The 26,680-nt window shown below is 44.3% G+C and overlaps 1 protein-coding gene across 6 annotated transcripts in view; it reads right to left on the minus strand.

Moving 5' to 3' along the window:
* LOC115797897 (CLIP-associating protein 1-like) overlaps positions 1–26,680 on the minus strand; it is a 57,435-nt gene that overhangs the window by 5,217 nt on the left and 25,538 nt on the right. The window contains exons 9-39 of one of the 6 annotated variants that reach the window (XM_030754450.1): positions 25,593–25,733; positions 25,340–25,416; positions 25,114–25,206; positions 24,881–25,026; positions 24,529–24,664; positions 24,087–24,157; positions 23,474–23,533; positions 21,664–21,741; positions 21,378–21,545; positions 18,751–18,797; positions 18,295–18,498; positions 14,892–14,987; positions 14,116–14,310; positions 13,228–13,332; positions 11,336–11,433; positions 11,182–11,205; positions 10,477–10,724; positions 8,910–8,973; positions 8,701–8,703; positions 8,382–8,545; positions 7,964–8,186; positions 7,690–7,785; positions 5,454–5,606; positions 4,741–4,847; positions 2,109–2,259; positions 1,714–1,951; positions 1,567–1,620; positions 1,274–1,476; positions 1,053–1,181; positions 758–964; positions 228–344 (exon numbers count right to left, since the gene is read on the minus strand). In XM_030754450.1, coding sequence (XP_030610310.1) covers positions 228–344; positions 758–964; positions 1,053–1,181; positions 1,274–1,476; positions 1,567–1,620; positions 1,714–1,951; positions 2,109–2,259; positions 4,741–4,847; positions 5,454–5,606; positions 7,690–7,785; positions 7,964–8,186; positions 8,382–8,545; positions 8,701–8,703; positions 8,910–8,973; positions 10,477–10,724; positions 11,182–11,205; positions 11,336–11,433; positions 13,228–13,332; positions 14,116–14,310; positions 14,892–14,987; positions 18,295–18,498; positions 18,751–18,797; positions 21,378–21,545; positions 21,664–21,741; positions 23,474–23,533; positions 24,087–24,157; positions 24,529–24,664; positions 24,881–25,026; positions 25,114–25,206; positions 25,340–25,416; positions 25,593–25,733 — 3,896 coding nt within the window. The remainder of the gene's footprint in view (positions 1–227; positions 345–757; positions 965–1,052; positions 1,182–1,273; positions 1,477–1,566; positions 1,621–1,713; positions 1,952–2,108; positions 2,260–4,740; positions 4,848–5,453; positions 5,607–7,689; positions 7,786–7,963; positions 8,187–8,381; positions 8,546–8,700; positions 8,704–8,909; positions 8,974–10,476; positions 10,725–11,181; positions 11,206–11,335; positions 11,434–13,227; positions 13,333–14,115; positions 14,311–14,891; positions 14,988–18,294; positions 18,499–18,750; positions 18,798–21,377; positions 21,546–21,663; positions 21,742–23,473; positions 23,534–24,086; positions 24,158–24,528; positions 24,665–24,880; positions 25,027–25,113; positions 25,207–25,339; positions 25,417–25,592; positions 25,734–26,680) is intronic. The other 5 variants (XM_030754464.1, XM_030754455.1, XM_030754482.1 and 2 more) reach the window with 5 other exon arrangements.

A 26,680-nucleotide genomic window follows, 5' to 3' on the forward strand; every position in this document is an offset into this window, starting at 1 on the left:
TTAGGAGAAAATTTTTTTGCAAATATACGTGGAAAAACGGGTAAACTGGAAACTACTGAGAACATAAACAGGTAAATGTACTCACAAAAATTGCACATATAAAAGGAAAAAATGGGGCAAATGTGAGAAAAACAGCTTTCACTGTACTTTAAATGACTTTTCTTAATTCTGCAGTTTATCATCTCTACATGTAGGATGCTGTCTCAGGTGTGGCCTCTCTGAAATACCTTGCTGCCCGTCAGCTGAGCCAGGTAAGGCTTCAGCTCCTCCCCAATCACAGAGTAGATGGCCACCAGGCAGAAGACGCTGGCCTTCCTCACGCTGCTCTCAGTGTTGTCGTAGCCCTGAAACAGCAGACGAGGAAGAGCCTGACATCAACAAACACGGCTGAAGTAAGAAGAGTTTATCTCACCAAGCAGCAGATGATTGTGGATGACTTCGGGGGCTGAAGCTGGTCGGCCAGTCTAGCAGTTTAAACAGTCTCATTGTTGAGATTCGAATAAAATATCTGTAACTATTTTTAAGTGCGGTGTGATTTTCTCAAGCATAAAATACATGTCAGTTTTTAAAATGGATGAGTGGGCTGAATATAAATCAATCGTGCCCCAAAGGCCCATTTACTGTAAATCCAGGAGAACCCTGTTTTGTGCACACATCCTGAATAGTGCGTCCTGAATAGTGGACGCAAGTCAGTAAAATGAAACTATTTTAGTGTTTTTGAGAAGTAAAAGTAACTATAACTTAAAAAAAATCTCACCTGCAGGAGTCCAGGTATGATGTCAGGCAGCAGCTGGTGCAGCGGCTCTCTGCCGATGCGTTCGATGGCCCTCGTCTGCATCTTGATGGCGGCCAGGTGTATGGGGTAGTCGGCCGTTTGCACGATGGGGCAGAGGACCTTGATGCACTGCTCTGGGTGGATGGAGGCCGCCAGCGTGGAGGCCGCCTCCTCGGCCGCCCGCACCACCTTCAACAGCCAAAGAAGAGAGCGCCATGAAGGGCCAGAATCAAAGGAAGCCATGAGAAGCGGCTTCTATTTTTTTTTTCATCCTCACCTCCTTGTGCGAGTCTTTATGGGCCTCCAGCATCTTCATGATGGTGAGCTCAGCGTAGTTCTTGAAGCGGGCCGGCTGGTTCCTCAGGATCTCCTTCAGGACTCGTAGGGCGAGCGCCCGGATCGTGTGCTGGGTGAGAGAGAGGGGAAACGGTTCACTCACAGGACATTTACAACAGTTAAAAAAAAAAATCGTAAGCAGTGGGAACCTCGGATCCTCACATCTTTGTCTCCCAGTGTCTCGAGCAGAAGCAGCAGCATGGTCTTAAAGTGCTCCTCCCACACCACCACACTGTCCTCCCGAGCCACCTTCAGCAGCTCCAGCAGGGTCCCCCGGCGCTCCTCTGGGCCTCGCTCCCCAGCCTGGCCCTGGGACAGCTCCTTCAGCAGCTCCCCGACCACCTCCAGCTGCTCAGCAGGCCCCACTGTACATGGTGAGGAAAGGTTGCACTTTTTTTAAACGTGAGGCCAAAGATTAAATGATTTGCTCCTCTGAGTTTTTCTGGAGAGTTTACCTGGGAAACTTTTGGGGTTCATCATCTTGTTTTCGACACATTCCTGCCGGCGACCTGCAGAGAATGACGGGAAATGTGGAAATTTTTCATCTTTACAGACGCAGCATGACCACACAAACCTGCACAGCCTTCATCCCGATGTCTCACCTTCTCGCAGCTGCTCCACGGCGTCCTCGTAGAGCGCCTCCTTCAGGGCAGCTTTATCCAGCGTGCTGATGCCATCCGTGTAGTTGTACGGGTTGTACTCTCTGAAGCGCGGCCCGGCGAAGGATCGAGGAGAAGGAGTGTTCAGCAGAGAAGTCTTGTTGTCCAGAGCAGTGCGCCCGCCCTCCACCACGTCACCGCCAGGACGAGGCTCAGAGTCCGAGGACGCCCCGACTCCAGGCTGAGATTCAACCATCATGGCAGCAGATCAGTTAGTGTGACCAAAGTTTATTTTAAAAGAAGTAAATTCTTGTCTTTACTCCAAAATAAAATGTGTATTTGAACATTTTAAGTTACTTCAGCTCTCTGCCACCTCTTTTCTTGCTCTAACTCCTCACCGTAACACCGTCCCTCTTGCCGTCCCGTCTCAGCGGCTCCACCAGGTCCTCCTGGCTGCGGAAGCTGAAGTTCTGGATGGCCTCGGTGACGCCGCGCAGCGAGCTGTAGATCTCCTCTGAGTTCAGGTTCTCGCTGTCATACTCCAGCATGCTGCAGCAGAGACAAGTACAATGGGCTTGTTAAAGTGAAAATAGCTCCCGCATTTAAGTAGGATCATCATTTATCATCCCTAAATCAGATTCACACATTTCCTCTGGCCTTTAAAGCTGTTCATTCATATATAGTTGGTGATATCGGCTGTAGAGACGTCTTCCAAAGTACCAAAAATACTTTTTTTTTTTTTTGCATTTTTTGGCCACAGCAGCTTTTGTTAGCAGTGGAGAGAGACAGGAAATGGGGGAAAGATAGAGGGGATGCACTGTGTGCGTTTTCCCCACACTAGAACTGGAATTTAATGTTATACTTACTTGTTTTCCCTTTTATTTTGGTGGGTCAGTTAGAGACTCAAGATGAAATGACTGAATGAAGCTGTTGTTTGGATCAATCTATGCTGTGTTAGTTTTGTTGGTTTTGTGTTACATTTCTTGAGAAAAAGCTGCTTCATGTAGGACCTATTTCCTTTCTAGGAAGTGTGCAGCTAGTGAACCTCACAGCCCAGCTGAGGGAGGACCACATTAATGTTTAGATCTTGTCATGCGGTCACAAACACAAACTCTCACTTCCTTCATGCAGTGATACGGCTCGCGGGTGTAGTTCAATAGAAAACAATTCCCTTGTGTGCACTGTGAGTTTTTAAAGATGTGCTGCACACAAACAGTGCTGATAAAAACCTGGAGAGGCCGAGAATGCCGACTGGAAAGTTTTTGAGGGTTTGTTTCTGTTCAAAAGAGATGAGAACTCTGTCCATCATCACTTACCAAGAGCTTAACTGCTTCTAGAAGGTCTTTATTTTGTTAACCAATATCTCCACAACAGTGTAGATGGATGAAGAGCACTGCAGACCAGAGGAAAAATGTGTATATTTGATTGTGGGGTGGAAGGTCCCTTTATGAGACAGGTGGAAGCACGGAGGCTCTTCTTTTTTTTTTTTGGAAGGATTTCAACATGTAAAAATAACCTATGATCCTTTTAATTTGACCCATAAGCAGCTCCACTTTTATCTGTTATTTGAAGCTTGTGAGTGACCACTGAGGACACGGACCAAACACAATCATCTCATGAGTTTTCACAGAAAAGAGGGGACTATTGTAAACCCACAGTGTGATCCATGGTCAGGAAGCAGCACCACAGCGTGTGACAGTCCGGTGCACGTGCAGAGCCGTGCGTGTTGATGTGCTCACACAGACAGGTGAGAGACAGACAGGTGAGTTGAACACCGACACACAGATCAGCCCTCGCCTTTCAGTCGAGTGACGACAAAAAAATAAACAGACAAACGGAGCAGATGGAGGCACCGAGGCAGCAGAAGTGACGACAGACTGACGGACGCTCGGGGTTTCACAGGAAACTCCAAAATATTAAATACAAAATCAGCTTCCAAATTTATTTATCATTATTGAGCCAGATCTGACTGTAAACTGTGAATCCCCATACAAAGAAGGGAGGAGGAGGAGGGGGAGGAGGGGGAGGAAGAAGGGTTACCTGGGTGAGTAAGCTCGCCGCAGGGCCTTGAGGGAGGAGTGGGCAGTGGGTGGAGGAAGAGGGGAGGGGAAGGGTGGAGGAGAGAACTTGGAGAGGCCGTCTGCGCTCCAACCCCACAGCCGACTGCAACCAGCCGGGGAGGAAGAGGAGGAGCCCGGGGAGAGAAGATAGAGATGTGAGAAAAGTGGAAGATAAAGAGAAGCACTGCTCTCAGTCAGTTAGTACAGGCGGAGGGATCATTAGTATCATGACAGCTGTGAGAAAACAGGCGGAGCTGCTTTCTGAGGTGGAAGATGTGATGATGGCTGAGTGGAGAAAAACTCTAAGGCTACATGAAGCTTCAGGAAGAGACGCATGAAGACAAATCTGGGCCAGAAGTTTAAAACAAAGAATGAAATTAAAAAATATAAAATTTGAAACAGAAAGTTCCGCCTTTGATCTTTAATGTTAATCTTCTTGCTGCTCCCTTTAGAGGTCTCCACACTGCATCACCTGCCTCGCTGATACTCTTACTTTAAATTTTGATATTTCAGGTCTTAATTTTTCCATGGCTCCATAGTGTAGTGTTTAACACGCAAAAGAGCCACAGGTCAGGACCGGAAGGACACACAAATGCCTGGGAGGACTGCATCAGGAATGGCAGCTGTTATTAAAATCTGTGGTGACCCCTCAGGATACGCGGGAGCAGCTCAGCATGCCGTTCCACTCTATTCCTGTGATTCTTTCCACATTCAGATCCTCAGTTAATGAGCGAACAATGAGAAGACACATTAAGGTCAAATATTGCATCTGGGTAGCTGCTGTGTTACAACCTGAGCTTCTACACAGAGAAATAAGCTTCTCTTTCCTGCGGAGCTTCAAAATAAAAGTCTGGATGATTGTGGAAATGAAGGGTGAACTGCTAAAGCCAAAGTTTTATCAGTGTGGATAAAATCAATCACAGAAAACGTGGCGTAAATGTTCAGTGTCGTATCCGGGATGTTTCTGCACCTGGGGGAAAGGCCGCCGTGGGAGCAGTTGGTGGGGGAGGTCAGCGGGCTGCTGCGGCTGCTGGGCTGTCGCGGAGGCGTCCGACCCGCCGAGTTACTGGGGGATGCCTACAGATAAATGCAAAACAAGGCTGCATTTAATATGGAAACATCTGGAAAACCCACAGCTGTATGTTGTAATGTATGACGTAATGATCAGAGGAACCAGCACCCATAAAGATAACCTTCAATGGCAGAAAAAAAAAAAACGCATCAAAAGGTCCCAAAACTCATCTTCAAATCATTTAAAGCACATTTACAGCCATGTGACACATTTATATATTTATTTAGTTTGTGACACAGCTTCATCTTTGCTGGTTTTGAGTTTTTAAAGTTGGATATAGAAATGAAAAATGTGTTTTAAAAATATTATTTAAATTACTGTCTGCATCTTCTATAGTTTATGTTTATGGAAAGTGAACAAGTGTGCAATGATACTGATTAAGCTGATGAATGGATACACTACTGTACGTATCAGTAAATAACATAAATAAACAGAATTTCTGGAAACATATCTGACAGAAACATCCTGAAATGATGGTTTTTAATCAGTTTGACACTGCAGACATGTTTGTGTTTGAGCTGAGCCTGTGTGAGTGTGTGTGTGTGTGTGTGTGTGTGTGTGTGTGTGTGTGTGTGTGTGTGTGTGTGTGTGTGTGTGTGTGTGTGTGTTACCATGCTGATGCCACTGTTGGCGCTGGCGTTCCTCAGGTGGTTGTGCAGCAGCTTGGTGGTCCCATCCTGGAAGGTTTTGGGCAGAGCGCCCAGCAGCATCGTGAACTCTGGTGTGTTCAGCTCAAACAGGGCGATCAGGACCACCTGGGCCGCCTGCAGGAATGCGCGCACACACACACACAGACACACACATATTACACATCACTTTACTGGCATTAATATCAGATCTGCATGTAGAAAATCTCTGGACTCTGCTGCTGCCATCAACATTTCTTTCTGTTACAAAAAAAATCCACCTGTTTGAAATGTAAACACAATTGTGCTTTCTAGGATTCTAGCCTCCAGCTACCTCCTGGATGATATCAAGATGCTTAAACGCTGTGGGACTTTTAAAGTAAAAGCTTCTAGTTAATTTTAGAAAATAGACAGGATGCTCAGAAAAATATCAGCATGCTTTAATACACAATTTTCAAAATATAATCCTCCTATTTCGTTTCCTCAAGTCTTTTTATCCGACCTATTTACCTCCAACTTTTCAACAGTAATCAACAACGTCCAGCAGCACTTTTTTCTGCTCCTCAATTATGAAACCCTGTCCTTCTAAGCAGAAACTGAGCTACTAGACACTTAAAGGAGCTGCTTTCAATGCTGTCCTGCACGAAGCAATACTCCATCCATAGTCAGCAGTCACACTTCAAAATAATCCTTATTCTAGCTCTAAGCCAGCTTTCTTCTGACTGGCTGCCCCTCGCAAACTCAAGGTTTAAAGGGCAGGTGGGTGGAGCTTCTGTGCCTGATATGACCATATAAGGGATATTCCCTCTTCTGACATCATTCAGATCCAATAACAGGGAAAAAAATGTGATAAACTGAGTGTTTAGAGCAGCCTGAGCTTTTGGCAGCTCACAGGGACTGAGCATATCCGAAACTTTGACCATGTTTAACTGGAACAGGAGATATGACAGGAAATAAGGAAAAACAGAATAAATTCAAATACAAGTGTAACCCAGTGGGTTCATAGTCACTTTTCTCCCGACCTTCATGTATGTCATGTGTTAATTGTGTGTCAATCACTGATACCCCCTCTGTTCAGGCCTTCAGTGGACTGATCTGTAATAATCTGAACCTCATTGGATAAATCAGCTAAGTCCGCTAAGCAGAGAGCAGGAGGGCAGAAGGGCAGGAGCTAACCGACTAGTACGTCTGGTACCAACTAGTAACAACAGCGACGACTAGTCAGCTAGTCGAGTAATTGCACACATCCCTAATTCATACAGATTAGGTTTTTTTAGATACACTTGGTACTTGGATCGGATCCATTGGATTTCCCCCCGATGAAGGGGACCGCGAGCCACCAACTGAGATTCTGGAACTGAGCCGGACCGACCCTTCTGGCCTACAACGAACAGGTTGTTCTTTCACAACATCAGCTCTCAACTGTGTGGTAGGACGATTGCCGTGCTACTGCATACAACATTTTCTCCTGGAACGGAGAAAGTGACTTGACTGACGAAACTGACTGAGTTAACTAATTATTGCTGGCCGAACTGAACTAATTGAGCTCAAAACATTTAAGGCCATTTTATTATTGGGTTGTTGTGTTGTATATATTTCTCTATTGTGTTTTTAATACATTCGATGTGTTTACTATCTGTGGCTCCATTTATTCTTTGCGTGTTACTCATTACCCTAACCCTCCTATGAGCCTAGAACTTGGCCCAAACGTTAGGTTAATTATCCATCGCCTATATATTTTCCTGTACATGCTACACAAGTATAAATACAAGTAAGTCACTTAAAAAAAAAAGCCTGTTAACATGCAGCAAGTCCACTCAAAGCTTTCTTTCAAAGAATTGAAATGTTTCATGTTTTACTGTAAAGGTTAAAGGTCAGATTCATGCCTGATTATAGAGAAACATCACACCAGTCGGCAGAGTTAGTCTCTGTTAAAGCTGCACCCATAAAAACGAGCAGCAGCGCCTCATGCACATCTGCAGGTCCACTGAAATCTTTCCACCTTAACAACAACCGACACCTGATTTTTGACTCACTCGCTGCTGTTTGAGAGCAGTTAGTGCTGAAAAGCATTCACATAACCCGCTCACACTCCCAGGTTAATTTACACGTCCAATGTAAGCGGGACTGAACGAACAGGCCGACAGCTGCTTCCTGCTTCTTTGTGATTGGGTTAGACAAGGTTATTCATGCTGCTCATGCTGCTGGATTAAGGATCTACCTGCTTGCACCTCTCCTCCAGATTGCCCTCCCCGGGCAGAGAGGCCACTGTGCTGGGTCGACCTGAGAAATCCTCCCCCGCCCAGTTATGAAGGGTCTGGGGGTGAGGTGGATGGAGGAAGGGATGATTAAGGGGGAAAAAAATTCAAAACATGAACCAAAAAGCAACTAAAAATACAAAAGAATGAAACACTTAAGGGAAATCTAAAGGGATGAAAAGGAGAGTGTCAGAGGGAAGATGGAGGCCGACACGCCGCGCCGTCTCACCCTCCTACCTTGCGGACGTCTGAGCTCTTGGGCTCGGTGGTCCAGGTGATGATGCGCGAAACAGCGAGGCGCGTCTCGCTGGAGTTGACAAAGTCGGCCGGGTCCATCTGTCGGGCCAGAGCCTCGATGTAGCGCAGGATGGCCACCTTCACCTTCAGGTTGGGCGTCTGCGTCTGATCCACGATGAAACGCATCAGGATGTTGAACTGCTGCTCATACGAGAAGGACTCCCTGCACAAACAGGAAGGGGGAGATAAAACATCACCTTCCGCACTTCAGCCAAACCTTTACTCAAAACTCTGATTCACTCACAAGTCTGAGATCAAGATGATTTACTTTAAATGCAGTTTTATTGATTAGGCTTCCATTTGCTGCAGAACAGAGCATGCAAACAAATTTTTTTATGATAAAAAGATGAGTCCTAACCTCGTGACATCCAGGGCCTTCTGGACTTTGGCCTGGACGGAGCCCAGCAGGTCAGCCCCCATCTTCTTCAGCAGCTGTGTGAGCAGGACAAAGAGCCAGTCCTGCAGGTCGTCCCTGTGCAGCACGATGAAGTCCACTAGAGTCTCCAGGAACATGCTGAAGACCTGGCAGAGAGACAGGGATGATGAAGAGGAGCAGGAGGAGAAGTCACGTCTGAGTGTTTGTCTGCATTTGTTGGTCAGAGACGAGTAAACACACGGCGAAATGTGACACAACAGCAGACTGTTCATGTGAGTGAGGAGTGAGAGTAAACACTTACTCTCTGGTGTTTGTTAGAGTCCGCAGCAGCGAGGAGGCATGCAACAAGAAAACACTCTGTTAGTTTGTCCTGCAGTTAGTTCTGGAAAACTCCACCGTCCTGTGACAGGTGGGGTTTCCCCTCTCAGGATCCTACTACCCCCCCCCCGAAAGTGTAAACTGCTGCTTCCTGACGTCACCTGTCACATGTGAAACATGCCGTGGTCTCACCTTGCTGTGAGGGTCTGCAAACATCCGGGTGAAGATCTCACAAAGCCTCTTCAGCTCCACACGACTGAAACGACAGACACGTTTATTTCATCAACCGAAGGGCGTCGCAAATAAGTCTCTTTACGTCTGAAAGCAAAAGGTCACTGTGCAGAAATACTGAGCAGTGTCTGAACACGTCAACTCCCTCTGCTGGGCAACAATAAATTGGGCGTTTGCTGCGTCAGACAAAAACACGAGGAACAGTTCGTGCACAGTGTCTATGCAGAGATGCAAATCTGCACTAGGTGGAGAAAATATTTCAGCTTGCTTCATGCTGTGCTGTGAAAACCTGTGAGCTCAGACTGTGTCCTCTGAGCTCAGACTGTGTCCTGTGAGCTCAGACTGTGTCCTGTGAGCTCAGACTGTGTCCTGTGAGCTCAGACTGTGTCCTGTGTGCAGCCGGAGAAGTTTTATTCAATGTGCTTTTATGTGGAGACAGCAAAAAAACACATAACAAACAGGAGATGGCTTGAAGTAAAGCGCCAAATCGTAGGGTTTAAGATAAGTTCTGAGACGATGAGGTACGATCACTGTACTTTGGAAGGAAGTGAATATTCAGGTCATGATTTGGTCCAAAAACCTTTCACTGACTGCACAGTGTGAGGTGATACTTGCACCATAAAGGGTTTGTTTTCATCACTGCTTAGTTATTTATTTATTCATGGGTGAATTTATTCTTCTCATCCTTCCTACAGGTGCACAGGTTTACTGGCAGCTATGCAGATCCCTCCATCAGTTCATGTTCTCATGTTTTCCTATCACTGAATATTGGTTCTGTTGTTATGTTCTCTGAAGTCATTCTGTCCGACACTACTACATAAAACTTAAGCACAGTACATGATGTACCAGGCTACACACTGTACGCAAAGGTGTCTGAGTCAGTGAGGCCTCCTTTGTGTAAACTCTACATCATGTCAATGTTTTGAAACCAGAGGACACCTCACAGCGTCAATCCTGTCAAAGAAGTGGACCCGCTCTGAATCCTCCCTGCTTTACTCTTCTTTGTGACGCTAATCAGATCATCAATTCCAAAACGAACATCATGTTTTGTTCAGTAAGACTTGAAAAGAGCGACTGAAACCATAAAGTGTTTCCTGAGGTCAGTAGGTGAGAAGCAGGCTCATTTTTATCACCTTTTTATAATTAGAGGAGTCGCCCCCTGCTGGTCATTAGGAAGAGTTAAGTTCCAAGATACTTCAGTGTGGGCTTCAGTTTACAGACCCAGAAGCTACGTCCATCTTTATATACAGTTTATAACTAGACTGGCAGGAGATTAAACTCAGTATGGGAAGAAACCTTTAAAAAACAGCAAAAAGACAGATACAAACATAAACCAGCACCCTCTAAACAGACAAAAGCCCTGCCAGTGTCTGAACCTGGGACCTTTCTCCTGTGAGGCTGCAGAACCACTGAACCCTGCATCTTTACTTTGACCAATCAGTGACTTTCAGGTGCATACGCTCCACCCCAAAAGTTCTCAAACCTTCACAAAGTGCGACGTCCAGAGGAGGACGTTCATCACACCCACCTGAGCATCCTCTGGCTCTTGAGCAGGTTCTGCAGTCCCAGCAGTCCCTCCTTCCTCTCAGACCAGTTGGCGCTGGCGCAGTGGTTCAGCACCTCCGCCACGTCCTCCGTCTGTCGCAAGTAATGCGGCGCCATGCCGCCGTTACGTGAGCTGTATGACCGCTCGGAGCAGGCGCTGGAGGCGTCGCTGTTGGCGTCGTCATCAGAGTACATCCCCGGCGACTCGAAACGCCGCCTCACCGGCCTCCGCTGAGTCAGAGAGGAGAAGAAAGAGGTTTGAGGTAAAGACTCGTGACTTCAGGAGTTAAATCTAGAGCTGTGAGGGGATCGAGCATGCAGCTACAGAGGCAGAGTCATGCATGTTTCTGATGACATCGCATGAGATGGCTGAAGTTATATTGGTTGTTTTGTTTTTTTTCTCCCCCCTCACTGTTCACTTCACGTCAACATGTTGCTTTTACTGGAGCAATAAGCAACTTCTACCAAGCTAACAGCAGCCAGAGCACCAGAATGATGAAGCTGTGGCTCTTTTCACCACTTTGGTCTCCAGAGATGACGTTAAATAAGCTGAAATAATGCTGAACAGTGCTTTGACTCCTGCAACAGCTCAGATCAGCTTCTCAAATCACTGCAATGTTTAAGATGTAAAAGTCAGTGTGCACAGCTCATGCTCTGCATGCAGGTGACAGGTGAGATCTATCTGTACCTTACTCCTTGAATCTCCTAAGAGCTGAAATTTACAAAGTCCAGAGAGAAAGAGCAGAGAGCACATTACTGCAGGGCTGAACGAGCTCCGACAGTATTAATACTTTTTCCCCACATTTTTATTAACAGGTAAACCCGGTGCTTTCTGTTCTTACCAGAGCATCAGCGACCGCAGCCTCGACTTCTGTGCCCGTGTTGAGGATCCTCATGGCGTTGACGGAGGCTGAGATCCGAGCCTGCTGGGACAGCCGGTCTGAGCAGGAGGAGGTCAGAGCAGGAGAAGTGTGACAGGAGGAAGCAGTTTGGTAACAGACGCTTTAAATGGAATAAAACAGTAACCATAATAAAGAGGATCCACAGGCACACCTCACTATTAAACACAAACATCTTCATGTAGAAGGAACCTCCATTTAGCAGTGAAGTGAGTCTTGGTCCCGTTTTTGTGAATTTAGACAGTTCAATGAGCTCAAATTACAGGAGATGAATTTTCTTATTTACCTGCACAGGTTAAGTGATTTTTGGATCAGCACAGGGCAGAGAGAGCAAAAGAACTGCTTTAAACCAGACCAAACCCAGTAATGAGCAGAGGCCTGTTTGGCATCAAATTGTTTGTGTAATATAATTTAACAGATGTCCAAATCTGGGCAGTGAGCAGCCAGCGCATAATTCAACCAACTGAAATACAAATAAATGGAAAACACAAGCACAGGCCCAGAAGTAAATCAGCAGCACTCGATAGAAAAAAAAAAGAACAAGCTGTATAAAATATAAGTGAGAAATAAACTCCATGATGCTGTGTTCTGCAAACAAAAAAAAAAGACAAACTGAAGGAGAAACAAAACTATCTGCACAGTTTCTAAGCATGAACTTTAACGCCTGCAGCTGTCGATCACAGCAGCAAGTAGGGGTGTAACGATTCACCAGATCTACAGTAGGGTTCATTTTAATGGTAAAAACACAGGAATGTGGTAGTTTTACCACAGACACGACCAGCTGATAATGAACTCGAACTAAACTCCATTATTCTGCAGTATTTCTAGTTCCCTCTTTACCTGACTCAGACTAACACACTTAAATCAGGCATTAACAGCCCAACAAGCCTCACAATCATTAATTAAACCCACTGAAGTCAGTAAACAAAAACCTGGACTTTTGTTACAAACTTTTGACTTCTTTTGTCACTACCGTGTACTCTGCCACGAAATCATCCACCCAAATGCTGAATCGACTTTTATTTATTTTATAGTTTTACTATAACAAAGTGTGGATGGAGATTGTGGACGTTTAGATCCAGATTCAGAACCGTTACACCCCTGATAGCAATAAAAACAATAACTGTAGCTTTGATTGTGAAGACCAGGCCAGACTGGGTTTAGTAGCTCCCCCTGCAGGTGAATGTGATGTGCACCAGAGTGGGAAAACTTCACTAAGCACCAGTAAGGTTTATCTGTGGCTGAAGGTTCTGTCTAATTGACTTGTTCCTTTCCCCAAATTACTGGTTACTGATTACCAGTCGTATAATAATCTGACTGGTAACCCATGTATATCAGTATGCTGACAGAAATGGGTTTATTGGCTCATTATTTCCCACTCTGACCACAGCAGGCTGAGCCGACTTTGGCCATGCACTGAGCAGGAGAATGGAGGCAAGAAGCTGGTTTGTTGTTTTTAATCTGCTTCGCTGGTCACCTGAGTAGCACTCTGCAGAGGACAGGGCGCTGGTTGAACGGGAGTGACGGCGAGTCGCTGAGGGAGGACGCAAAGTTGGGAGAGATCGGGAGTAAGGATTTTAGTGAGGAAAGCCAGAGAGTCAAAGACAACAAATAACTCCACTTTTAAGGATTACTGGAGACACAATCTGGACATTTATGCAGAGAGCATGCAGACAGAAAGCAGAAAAATAGGGATTTAAGGAGACAGATGTGCGAGAGAATAAGGGAAGTTTTTGAGTCTCTCAAGGTTTTAAAAGCTTTCTACACTTTACAGGATCTAAATGATTAAAATAACAAATCTACACGATCGTCTCGGTCTTCAGTACCATACTCACCCAGGGGGGAGAAACCCCGCGCCGGGCTGGTGTCGCGGCTGCTCTCGCGACTGGTTTCACGGCTGCAGCCCTGACTCATGCTCGGTCGAGGGATTCGACTCCGGGCTGGTGAGGTGGACAGACAGACAGACAGAGAGCAGCGCAGGGGGCAGAGTTTAGCTTGCAGCACATGGAGCCAGACAAACCTGAAGCTCTGCAGAGATGGTTAGTCAGTCAGGCAGGAGACAGAGAGAGCGGGGACAGTTAGACTGTGGGAGGCAGCAGGTGTTAGCACGCGGACGAGGATCCACAAAGATTTGTCGTGTCGGGCGGTGCATGCAAGTCGTCCTCAGGTAGAAGCAACAGTGATTCGCATGTGAGGAGCCTGATCCACACACTTTTGACCCCCTTTACTGGTTCTGACAGCTCGAGGAAAATCTGCACACCTGCTGCCACTTTTAGAAGGTTTTAAGAAACTTGAACATGTCTGTGCTAAAAGCCCGAAGCTCAAGATTATTCACCAACTGCTGAAGTTGCACAAATAAGAGAAACAGACTGAACTGGCTCGATTTAGCTTTCCTCATGCTAATAACCCTGAGACCAACTCTGTAAAATCTTCACCCCTTCATTTTAACATTCTGTAAGCTGCATTTTTAGTTGAGTATTTTTTTCTTGAGAAAACACTTTAACTCCATCCTCTGCTCGCTGTACAGTTAGACAGAAATTTGGGTCTTTAAAACCTTTAAATGGCATTTCAAAACCCCTGGATTTTAACTTTCAGTAATTCTGTTCCCACTAACTCCTTCACAAACATTTCAAAACTTCAGAGAAGCCATTTCCACTTTTAGAGGCCAGTGATTTCTTTTTAAAAGCTTTTATTCTGAAATTCATTAGTCTTCCTTTTCATACCCGTGCCCGATCTAGTGGGGCTGGTCTCTCGGCTGCAGCCCTGGCTGCGGTGACCTCGAGGTCGACTCTTGTCGGTCATACTGGCGGAGGGGCTGCCGGTGCCAGTGGCAGCAGCGGCGGTGCCCATGGTCGGCCTGGGGATCCGGCCGTAGGTGGAGCTCAGCAGCCGCCCGGGTGAGCCCGACCGACTCCCGGCTGAAACACGGGAGGAAATATTTGAAATAAATGGGTTCATTTTAAGTTCACTGACACACCTTTGTAAAAGTTTCTAAATGTGTGATAACAGAAAAGTAAAGAAACAAAACAACTTATAAATCATTTTTTACTACCAGAAATGTTATTTGAGAATCAGAAACTTTCAGCTTATCTATAAATATTTGATCAGACTCATGTCGTTCCTGATGTCTGCCAACTCTACACTTGGTTATGTTTAAACATGAGATATTTTTCCACAATACTGTCGCTGTTTTGGTGCATAAAAAAGAAAAGATTTGTAAAAAGAAAGCATTTATAAGAAAGTGCTGTTATCAACTGAAAAACTGAGGCTCTTAGAAACTTCTAATCTTAGATGCTTTGTATTTTTGTATCACTATATCAATAAAAAAACATAAAGTGCAGCACGTTATCATCTTTATTCAATAGACATCAGTCTAATTTTTGCATGTCTGGGCAAGTAGTAACCGGGCCAGGCTGCGTTCAGACCAAAACATTTGAGGACGATTTCTGGAAGATTTCTGAAGTCATCGTCATCATGGACAGAGAGTAGAGTCACTCACGCTGCGACTGAGAGACGACTTTCCCTCGGCTCCGACCCCGGCTGTCTGTCACCGATGGACCGTTTCCTGAACTCGTCTTCCTCGTTCGCACTCGACCTGCAGAGACAGGAGGTGAGAAGCAGAGACAGAAGAAGAGAAAAGCTCAAACACACCGAATCTAAAGAGCGCTGCGGTACTTTCTACACGCGTGCAGAAACAGAGAGACTGAGACCAAAGGGAGGAAAGCCTGACAGATAAACCTAAACACCAGAGAAAGGCTTACAAAGAGTTGATGACCCACAAACAGGAGCTTTAAGTCCATAAAGAAAGGGGATGGTTACATTAAAGGGTTTTTTGTGGATAGAGGAGAGTCACATAGCAAGCATTTATCAGTCACTGAGAACAAATTGTGTCTTAATGTGACACAATTTATGTCTCAGCTGACGGGTTCAAACGTGTAGACAGAAACAGATGGACGAGTGACGTGCAGTCGCACTCGACATTTACAGACTCAGAGAGAAATCTCAGCATCATGCAGATGTGCTCAGCAGACTCAACACTTCACCAACAACATTTCACTCCAGGTTAACAGGCTTTAATGTGAGTGAGCCTGTGGATGTACTCGGGAACAATGACATTATAAAACAACTTCACAGTGTTATATTAAGGAGGGATGCTGAGGGTCAAGCCTGGTGCTGGTTGAGAATCCTATCTTGCTCAATCAGGTCACACGTTCATGTGGACACCCTGCTATACAGGTTACAGGTTCAGTGTGGCCGCCACACGCATCTGTCTCTCTCCTTAAGAGCTCTGTCTCTAGGCTGCCTGTCTTATTCATCTGTCTGATCAATAATGTGCAGAGCCACATGATTGATTGCAGTCCTTTTGCTTTTTCTATATGGCTGTAGACACGACTGCATCCTCTGCTTCCAGGAATCAGAAGAAGATCTGAGCAGCTGCTTCATGCACTGCAAAGAAAACCTTTTTCTAATCTATGGATACACCAATAAGCACAAACATCCTGAACTCTGACAGAGCAACAAAGATAATAAGATAAAAGCTGCACAAGTCAAGGTCTGGACTGTAATAGAAAGTAAAACAATCATCCATCCATCCATCATCGCAGGGGGGCTGGAGCATATCCTAGCTGCCACAGGGTAGGAGGCAAGGTACACCCTGGACAGGTTGCCAGTCTGTAGCAGGGCTAACCCAGACACGGACAACCATTCACACTCACATTCACACCTATGGGGAATTTAGAATCACCACTTAGCCTAACCTCATTAACTGCACGTCTTAGGACTGTGAGGGGAAACCGGAGTACTCGAAGAAAACCCACGGGGACACAGAGAGAACATGCAAACTCCATACAGAAAGGTCCCAGCTACATGGTGGATTCCAAGTCAGGACCTTCTTGCTGTGAGTGCTAACCACCCCACCACCATTGTTTTTCATGGTCTGCATGCTAGATGCTGGTCAGGTGTTACAGCCAGCCTCTGTGACAGAGCCGGGCATGTGAGGTGTCTCAGGAAGCAGTGCTGAAAGCTTCAGGTGTTGCAGGATCAGGAGGTCAGCGCTGTTTGTAGCCACAATAAGGATCAGAATAATTTTTTTGTGTGTTCTTTTCTGTTGTCTTTTCATGTATACATCAATCACAGCTTCTACCCACATATCCTGCAGTCACATGTCAACATTTCCACACACATTGCATAGTCACTGATGAACTCCTGGAGCCCCTAGAGCCAGATTTAAGGTCTTCTGTTAGCTTTCTGGTAACACAAAGAGAAGAACTGTGGCAATTTAAGCACAGCCAAGGCTAAAGAGACGCACACTTGTGCAGTCTTCCAAAAAGACAGCACGAAATTATCTGTAGGTCAGTTAGTGACAGGCTGAACGGTTAGCCTGAATAGTTATGGGAACCACAGCTGCATATACACCTCAAACGATGGCTACAGTGGGCGGTTTTTGTTGATTTTCAAACTAACCCAAAGAAGTGACTTCTGTTTTCTCTGCGGGAGGAGGCTAAACTAAAGGGGCAACAACAGCACAAACACAAACAACAGTAGCCGACAATACAGGGTGGTCCACTGATTTTTGACAGCTCTACAGCAGACACCACCATGCAGGGATGTTCATGTGCATGGGCACTAGCAGAGCTGTCAGTTAAAGGGTTAACCACTCAGAGGAAGGTATTTTGTTTACTGACCGATGGTCAGCAGTTCAAGCCTCCACCTACTGACAGCTGCAGCAGGAATCGGAGTGAGTGATGTTTGAGCTGTCTGCAGGCTGACTAATAGAGGAACTATGCAGATTTTTTTAGAACACACAGTACATTGGGATATCAATGTTTTAGTCTTGATAGGGCAACTTTACATTATCTGTAAGTCCTAACTGAACACCAGAGATGAAGCCCAGAATCAGTTATGCATACAGTCAGCTGACTGTGTTCTCAAGCATTCTTCAAGGAGGAAAAAGCTCCATTTAGCACAACAGCTGCACAACTGTGAGGGCAAATTGCACAACTTCAGACTCAATGTATGAGATACAACGAGGTTTCTCATAACTTTCTCATAATAACATAACCATACAGTTTGGTAGTTTTCCAGTTGAGTGTGCAATAAGTTGGAGTAAACCATGCACAGACAGTCCATGCACTGACATTTCCATCACAGATGACCACCATTACAGGACTGATGGAGGTAAAACACACACACAGCGAGGAGACACAGAGGAGCATCGCTCCTCCGTCCACACTCACAGCTTACCGTCTGCGTTAACAGACCACGAGCCATCTGACAGGTGAGCGAGACCAGGAGAGACACAACAGGGTTCAGGGTCAACAGGTTAGGCTTTTGAGAGGGCGGTGAGTGGAGGGGTTGTGTTAGGGTTTGTACACAGGTAATCTGATTTGGATGGTGAGCTGACTATCAGATCTGATACAAATCAATAAACGGGCCACACCAATTAATTAAGTAATCGCATTATGTGCCAAAAACAAAACAAAAAACAGCAACTTGTCTGTGAACTCGATCATAAGACTTTCTGCTTAAAAGACATGAAATAATTTCAAGGAACTTCTGCAGCAGAATCTGAAGATGAACAAATACAATTACTCAAAATATTTGTGCATTTTTTTTAGCACAAAGCACAAGATGGTGATATTCTTCACTACAAATATTTTTTTCTGTTGCATGAATTTTTCAAACTTTTGATGCACCTTTTTGTTTAGAAAGTCTGCAGAAACATACTGATTCTCTGATTTTGCAGAAATCAGCCTCGTACTGTGCTTCAAGTTTTTAGGTTAAATTTCCCTGCTGTAAGTGGAGCTGTTGATCCAGTTTACAGCTAGAAGCAAATTGTAGATTATAAGCAAATTAGTTTCTTCATGTCAACACCAAGCGTTGAGCGTGAGCAGATGTCTCACCCAGTGATGCGTAGGATCCGGGAGGAAGAGCTGAGGCCGAGCTGAAGGGCGAAGCTGGCGACTGCACAGCGGAGGGTACGGCGGGCATCCTCGTGCGGGCGGTGGCGCTGGCTGCTGCGTTAACATCCACGTCACTGCGAGAACGCTGGAGTGAGCCGGGAGAAGAGGCGGCGGCCGTTGTCCTTGAGGTGGAGCCAGGTTTGGCTGGAGAACGATAGATAAGCTCAGGCTGTTTAATGATAGGTCAGCTTACCCTTCAGAGCAGGTTATAAGGCATTTGAAAAGATTAGATCACCTTCTGGCTTTAACAAATAAAGTTTTCTTGCATTTCTCTACATAAAGCTTTGATTCTTGAGGGACATGCGTTAGATGAACGTGTGCTCCTCTTAAAGCTCAAAGAAAACATGACAGGAGGCAGGTTTCTGTAAATGAACCTAACAGTTGTACAGTCCTTACATCTGGCTGAGTTGCTCCCAACGGTGCTTTTTGCAGACAGAGGTCGACTGTGGGGGAAAGAAATAAAAGAGAGAAGCTTGTTTAGAACAACTAATAAATCATAATCGTGATCTGAAATATCAACTGTTACAAAATAATTCACAAGTTTCCCCAAAAATCTGGCCTATCTAACCTTCATGGTCATCTCCTTGTGCACCTCTGCACCACTCCCAGTGCTGCTGCCATTCTTAGATCTCCCCATTTGCACCAAAATATCATCCCTTTGACTTGAGACTGAAACTGATAATGATCTGCAGGTAGTGCTGTGACAAGATCATCCAGATCAAAGAAATTTTAATACTAGACAAAGATAAACCAAGTAAAATTTTAAATGATAATTTCATTTATTAAGAGAAAAAGCTATATAAACCTAAAAAGTAATCACCTCCTAAACCTAATAAGCTTGCCAGCAAAAACTGCAATCAAGCATTTGTGATAACTGGCAGTGAGTCTTTCACATCACTGTGGAGGAAATTTGGTCCACTCTTTGCTGAACTGTTTTAATTCAGCCACATTGGAGGGTTTTTTAGCATCAGTGGCCTGTTTAAGATCAGAGCATCTCAAACTGATTTAAGTCCCTATTTTGACTTCAGGGGACGAACTGATGGCCGGACATTTTCCTTCAGTATTTTGCAGTAGAGAGCAGGAAAGTGAACAAATTCAGAGGGAGGCAAATCTGCTGAGCAGGACGGGTGGTGAGCTGAGCCTAAACGTGTGCAGCCAGAAAAACTTCTCAGGTTATTTCAGCTGAATGTTCCTCACAGTCAGACAGCCTGATCCCAGGGATGAAATTCAGTTGTAAAAATAACAGCTGCCCTCCTGACCTGATGCACCGTCTTTGTGCTTGGTCACTCTTCGACCCAGATTCGGGTCACTTTGATGCAGAAGGGGACGTCTGGTGTCTGTGCACGTTTGAAATAAGTGGTGAATAATCATAACTCAGATTATTGAATAATCAATAATCTCAGCTAGACTACTAGGTAGCAACTAAACAACAGCAGCTGTGCTCTAAGCTGTCCAGAGGTGCACAAGGAGATGATCTTGAAGGTGGAATCAGCTGTTATCAGAAGTAGTTTCTGATTTTTATGAGAACATTCCCAGAACATCACAATCCCGCCTCATCAATAAGAAATGACTCCACTTTAATTGCACCCTCCGCTGCTGTAAATCACATCCTTTAACTACCATCTGAGACAAACAGCTCGTCCATTAGCTCCTCCACATGGCACGTGTGACGGGTGTGTTTAAAAAGATAAGATTTATTTGTATTTCACCAAAAATCCATCCTCTGTTATTTGTTTTTTTTTTATTATTTTTCATACATATGTATTTGTTTTCTATATTTTTATTTTGGGAGCTTTTATTTTTTTGTGTGACCTTTGACTTCCTGTACATGTCACTTTATTATGACATGCTAATGTGCTGACCTTAAGCTAGGCTGCAGGAGCATGCAGGCAGTTTCTCATGCAGTTTGCTGGTCTTCTCTCTTAAAGGTCTGCATGTGGAAGCTCAATGTCAAGCACTTTCTGTACTGTTTTTTTTTTTTTTGTTAGTTTATTCAAGTATGTGAGCTACCTTTTTCATCTGACATGTATATTTATTTTGTTAATTTTCAGATTTTTTTTGCACTTAATATGTAATTATTAATGTTCATATTCACTGTTTATTCAGAAAAGTTCAAAAAAAGTATTTATAAAATTGCCACTGGTGGGTTAAAGATTAGTTATCCCTGAGTAGAATTGTTTTATTGAGCAACTGTTATATGATCATGATGCCATGCATTCTTTTGTTTATCTATGTTTCTATGCATTTCTAAATATTCTATGTTTTGTAACATGTGCTGTGATGGCGCACACCTAACCAGCTGGAAGCGCTGCTGAGGTAAGGTGTTCATGAGGAGGCCTGATGTCAAAGTTGCTGTACTGTTTTTTTTGATTATTCAAACAGCCAACTCTGGGAGAATAAACCTGTATCAGCTGGCTAAGAGACACTCGACTCCTTCAGTTCTTTTACACAACACAACGCAGAGAGGTCGCCGCAGCCTAAAGCTCAGAGGCAGAGCGGGACTGGTTACACACACACACACGTAAATGGCACAAAGATCAATGAAGCCCTGAATATGTTAACAAGGTAGGAGTCAAGTGACACAGAGGAAAGAGAAGAGAGCAAGAAAAAGATCTACAAAGGCAGAAATTAATTTTAGGTAAATGAATGGACTGCTGTGGCAGCAGCATTCCTGTAATATTATTTGTATATGATTACAGACATCCACAAAGTTTAGGGCAGCAGGACAGGTGTTGTGTCCATTTAAATAGCCTAATGCAGTCATTGCTATTCAGCCTGTGATGGCAAACAGGTCAATAATCAGTCCTAGAGCATCAGACTAAACACAGATTAGATTATTTCTACATTAAGATGTGATATTTGGTGAAAACTACTCCTCCATCCTCAGGCCTTCCTCTTTGTGACATCATAAAGAGATGTGTGTGCGAGTCAGGCAAACAGAAGGGCCGCAAAGACCAAAATCTTTTCTTTCTTTATGATATTAATCAATAAATTGATCAATAAGGGAGGAGAAGACGTCTCACTTGAGGCTCTCCTGAGACGAGGAGGAGGAGCGATCAGACGCAGGCAACGACATCAGGCTGTCTCCGCTCCTCAGGTGAGCCTGCAGAGCTTTCTGATAGGAGGACTCCAGGCCCTGGAACAGCTGCTCCGCCTCCCTGCTGAAGTGACCTTGGAAACTCCAGTAACACCTGCGACAGGAAACCAGAGGGGTAAAAACCTCCATCAGGATATAATCTGATGAATATTCTGCTTTTATGAAGCGTCCCTTGTTTCTTTAGATTTGATGTAAGGAGTTCAGTGACTTACTTTCTGGCCACAGAGCGAGCCTCGGCGTCTGCATCATGGATCCCTTTCTTTTTAGTCTCCATTAAAACTGTTCCGTGTCTGCGGGGGGGGGGGGGGGGGGGGGTAGACAAGGAGAGGTTTGAATGTGTGACCTACAGGTGCTTCAGGTGCTGCTCTGGAGCTTCACCCTAACCAGAACCAGCAGCCAGGGAGAACTGTTGATGCAGAACTCCCCGAGGCTGCAGAGCACAAAGACTCCCAGCTGCTGTCCAAGACCCTGGAGTCACTGCTCTGTTATTTTCTTGTAATGGGCGTGCCTCCATTCAAATGGACCTTCATTCTGAGGGAAACACTGAACACTGTGTGGGGTTAGCAGTGTGCTCCTTTGTCTCAGTATTCTTTATTGTTGAGATGGGTTTTGTACAACTCGAGTTTATATACTGAGATATCTAAATACAGCCTTGAGAAATTAATCTGATTTTTCACTTCAAATCTGTCAGGAACTAATGTGTGCAGCAGGTGAGGTCTGTCTATTCCCATGGACACAAATATAAGCAGCGGTGTTGGTAGAAAAGAAGTCAGAGATTCACAAACAAAACCTATCAGGAATCCTGACAAAAACAATGCCCCATTGAAATAAATATTAAAACTGAAAAATATATAGGTTCAAGCACAACTGGTTTCTGCTCTGCAGAATCTTGCAAAATCTTAATTAAATGAATAATTTTCATTAAATTTGTACTTGTATGTTGTAAATTGAACTTTAAAAGGGTTTTATGGCCACCATAAAACCCTTTTAAAGTTCAATTTAGGGCATTTCAGTAGCGCTGGTTCAGCCTTTCTGCCACGTTTGCATCACACTGACTTTACTGTGACTCAAAGGTTTAAGTTGTGTTAATACTAAATACATCTGGGGAAGAAAAACAGCCCAAACAACGCTGTCATTCAGTGTAGTTAAACCCAAACATCATGCATGGAGCACAAGACTATTTGACACTTTCCCCCTGTCTCACAGCTGTAATGACAGGAACAGTCTCAGACTGCACATGTCCCAGCATCAGCTACAGTAATGACCTTTAAACTGCCATCTGCTCTGCGGTCCAGACTCCATCAGGTCTGCTCACACTTTGGCCTTTTACAGCTCTGTTAATCAATATTTGGGGATGTTGCTCAGTTTCTGTTTGGAGAGCTTTACTAAATAAAAGTCTGGATTTAAATTCTAATGGAAAAATGTAAACATTTATAACTTGAGAATTTTGTGTCAACACATTTCTATAGAACGGTTCTGAGGTTCAAATCAAAGATCTGATTTTCTTAAATTAAAATAAAAACTCATGTTTTTGTTCTTTTAGTAAACGTGAATCTGATTTGTACCCCAGTGATACGAACACACACACATACACACACACATACACACACACAGACACACGCACACAGACACTGTGTGAGTGATCGATGAGAACCAGAGAGCCCCCCTGATGCTGAGGGGTCAGCTCGGGTTTCTCCCTGGCGGCGGCGGCTGCAGGAAGCGGCCGGGTGGAAACAGAAAGAGCTTTTTGGAGGCAGATAGAGATCCCCTGGCATCGCCATGGAAACTGCTGAGCCAGACCTCGACCCGGCCGGTGTCACGTTTCCTCACAAGGTAGCATGTAGTTCTCTGAGCCTCCCACAAATCACTGTCACTGCTATTGTTCTATTTACTGCTCGACTCTCTGCTTATCCCAGAGTTTACATACTGTGAGCACTGAAAACACACATCACACACTGCTGATTCAGCCACGTAAATATGCTTAACACTCCCATCAGCGAACCCGGCTTCATCTTTTCTCACCTCTCCAGGCAGCTCGTCTGCCACTCCTGCAGCAGCAGGTCCAAAAACTCAAAGCAGCGCCTGCAAGCAGAAGAAACCAGTGGTGCTCAATTGCACAAAAGATATGAAAAATATAATATAAACACACATATATAAATTAAATTAAATATATAAAAGAAAACAAAATAATAAAAAAATAAATTAATAATAAATAATTTGTGTGTGTGGGTTTGATAAATAAAAAATTATATTAATTAATATAAACATGTATAAAATAACTGATGAATATAAATATTAAATATTATAAAAACAAATAAAACAGAATTAAAAGGAAAAGATTAAAAAATTAAAAATAGCAACAAATATAAAATACAAATTCTGATAAATATTATTAAAATAAAATATATGAACATATAAAATAAATTGCCAAAATAATATTAATAATGGAAATGAACTTTACAAATTTGATAAACAATAAAATAAGAATAAATATCAAAATAAAAATAATGATAAACTGAACTAAAAGTAAAAATGGAAAAAAAAGAGCAAAAATTAAGTTCACTGTAAAAAAGGAATAAATGAATAAATTAAAACAATCATAAACAATGTGACACAAAGTGTGCGTGTGTCTCACCTTCTGACAGCCACGGATTTGGAGGTGCAGTTGCTGGTGATGATGGGGATGAGGCGTGGGTAGTGTGTGTGCTGTGGAGAAACAGGGAGAAGGAACTCCGTTAATCTGCTTCAGATAGAAAAGCTCCTGCAGCTCCACGTTTGAATTCATTTCAAAGGAAATTTCTTCCATCTGACAACAGTTGAGTCTTTTCTTCTGGACATGAAATGTGATTTGCGGGATCAAATTTTCTGTGAAATCCATCCTGTTATAACATCAGGCTAACACTGTTATGTCTGGAGAGCATGTTCAGATCAGATAAAGCGGCTAAGTCAGACCACGTGAAAGAAGATTGAACAGATTTAACGTTAAACTTTCTTCCTTCCTTAAATGTCAGAGTCAATGAACGGCATCATCACCACACACACAGGAAGTACGAGTCTGTCTGCTTTATCACACATACTCGGAGGATGAGGCGGATGGCGGCCACGCCGGACGTGGCCATGACTTTGGCACTGTTGGGGACCAGGTTGAGGAGGGTCGGCATGATGGCCTCTGCTGCGTGGTCGAACCGATTGCCGAGCACCGACGACAGGTGGCTGATGAAGACAGACAGCTTTTATTTAGCTGCACAGTAATAAAGAGCAGCCTGATTTGATGCTCCAAAATGTCTGATTTCTTCCTTAAAATCATGGTTTCATTTTCCATAACTTCCACAGTTTCACATTTGCTCATTTTTCTTCGTTAACTCTAAAGAAGAGGTCCAAATTAGGAACAAATGGAGCTGAAGCACTGCTGTGACCTCCACATCTTACCCCAGTGTGATGCAGGCCTCCCTCACCACCTGAGACCGGAGGTCCTTGGCGGAGAGTTTGAATGCCGCCTCGATGAGCCGCAGCTGCTGCAGAAATCCATCGAACTCTGCGGCGCCGGCCAGGAGCAGCGACCGCACCTTCTTGAGCTGATGGAGCACGAAAAGAGAGTTCAACACACACCTACACTCCTATTCGAAACTGAGGTGAGGGCAAAGGTCAGGCCTTCTTCTTACAGCTGCCACTCTGAGCTCCCAGTCCCGCTTGTCGTCTGCCAGCACATCTCGAATCTTTGTCATGGCCTCCTCCACCTCTCTGTTAGAGTAGATCTGATGGAGAAGCAGAGAGAGGAGAAGGGATGCAAATCTGAGAAATTCACACAAGATCAAACTTCTACCTGCAGCGTATGGAGGCTTTCAGCAGTATAAAGTACATGTTACATCTGACAAACAGCTGTCCTACCTGCACTGTGGGAACATCCTCAAATGCCTGGATGAAGTCCTCCTCATCCACAGCTCCAGCACTGGACCCATCCCTCCCTGCAGAAAACACCCCCAGAATTTACAGAAAATGCATCTGAATTTGACCTCCATTTTTTTTTTTAATATAAGAAACACTATCATCTCCCGATGTTAATAGGATTTTATTTAACTTCCTGATGAGAAAATCTTTGAGAGCCTTCCTGATATTCAGATGGAGGTGTGGTGGTTCTGACCTGCAGACTTGCTGCTGGAGGCGGAGGCGGGGCGTCGAAATGAACCCATGCTCACCGCCTTCCTCCCAGAGAGCGAGGCTCCTTTGGACGAGGACGAGGAGCGGCCGCCGTCCACCGAGTCATCGTCCTCAAAGTTTTTGTCTGGGGGAGGAAGAGGAGGGGACACTCAGGTCACATGACTGAACAACAAGTCCTCGCAAAGAAAAAAACAACACCGTCGAGCATCTGAGCGATGCAGAGCAGGAAGGCGGACTCTGACATTTCTGCATTTTGACTTTAGCTGATGCTGATGGCATAACTCACATTCCTACATCACCAACATAACGAGCTGATGATGGCGAGGAGCGCAGAGGTCAGAGACACAATGCTCCGACAATAAAGACAACAATTAGCCCTGTGTTCCCAGTGAGAGCGACCACAGGAGGACTGATTCATATTCTCAGGCAGCAATCTGAAAACTGGCTTTGTTTATCCTCCATACTCTGAGTCCACACTGCTTCATCAGAAAGTCTCACTGATGGATTCACAAATTTCTCCTGCTTGATTCTGACACGATATCTCACATAAATGGCTATTAATGAAGCAATCTGCTGATGTCAGACTCACCGGTGTGAATATTTGTTGCTTTTATATATATCATTATAGATGGAATAATTGGACACAGGACACAGCTGAGACTTAGCCAGTTAGCTAATAATTATTATTATCATTATTTTTATTCTTAAGACATCTTCTAATGTCTAGTTTTAGTACAGCTGAATGTTCACTTTATGCTCACAGGTCTCTTAATTTAGATTAAAAACATTTAGATTAAAAAAGTCTCAATCTAATGAAAAAGAAACCATTGTCATTTGTTATTTTCTGTTCTTACTTCTTGTCATATACATACTGCTATAATGCCAAACATGGCCATAAATTTAAATAATGAGGTCACTGCATATACAAGTAATCCCTGTGAGCATAAATCTCAGGCTTCAGACTGCTCTAAGTGCTCTTTTTTGGTCAGTTTTTTCTACTCCTGGATCTGTATGATGTCACTGAGAGCAGATACCCCTAATACGGTCATCTCCAGAAGCCCCGCCCAACTA

The sequence above is a fragment of the Archocentrus centrarchus genome, chromosome 2 (assembly GCF_007364275.1).
Source record: "Archocentrus centrarchus isolate MPI-CPG fArcCen1 chromosome 2, fArcCen1, whole genome shotgun sequence".
Classification (NCBI taxonomy): Eukaryota; Metazoa; Chordata; class Actinopteri; order Cichliformes; family Cichlidae; genus Archocentrus; species Archocentrus centrarchus.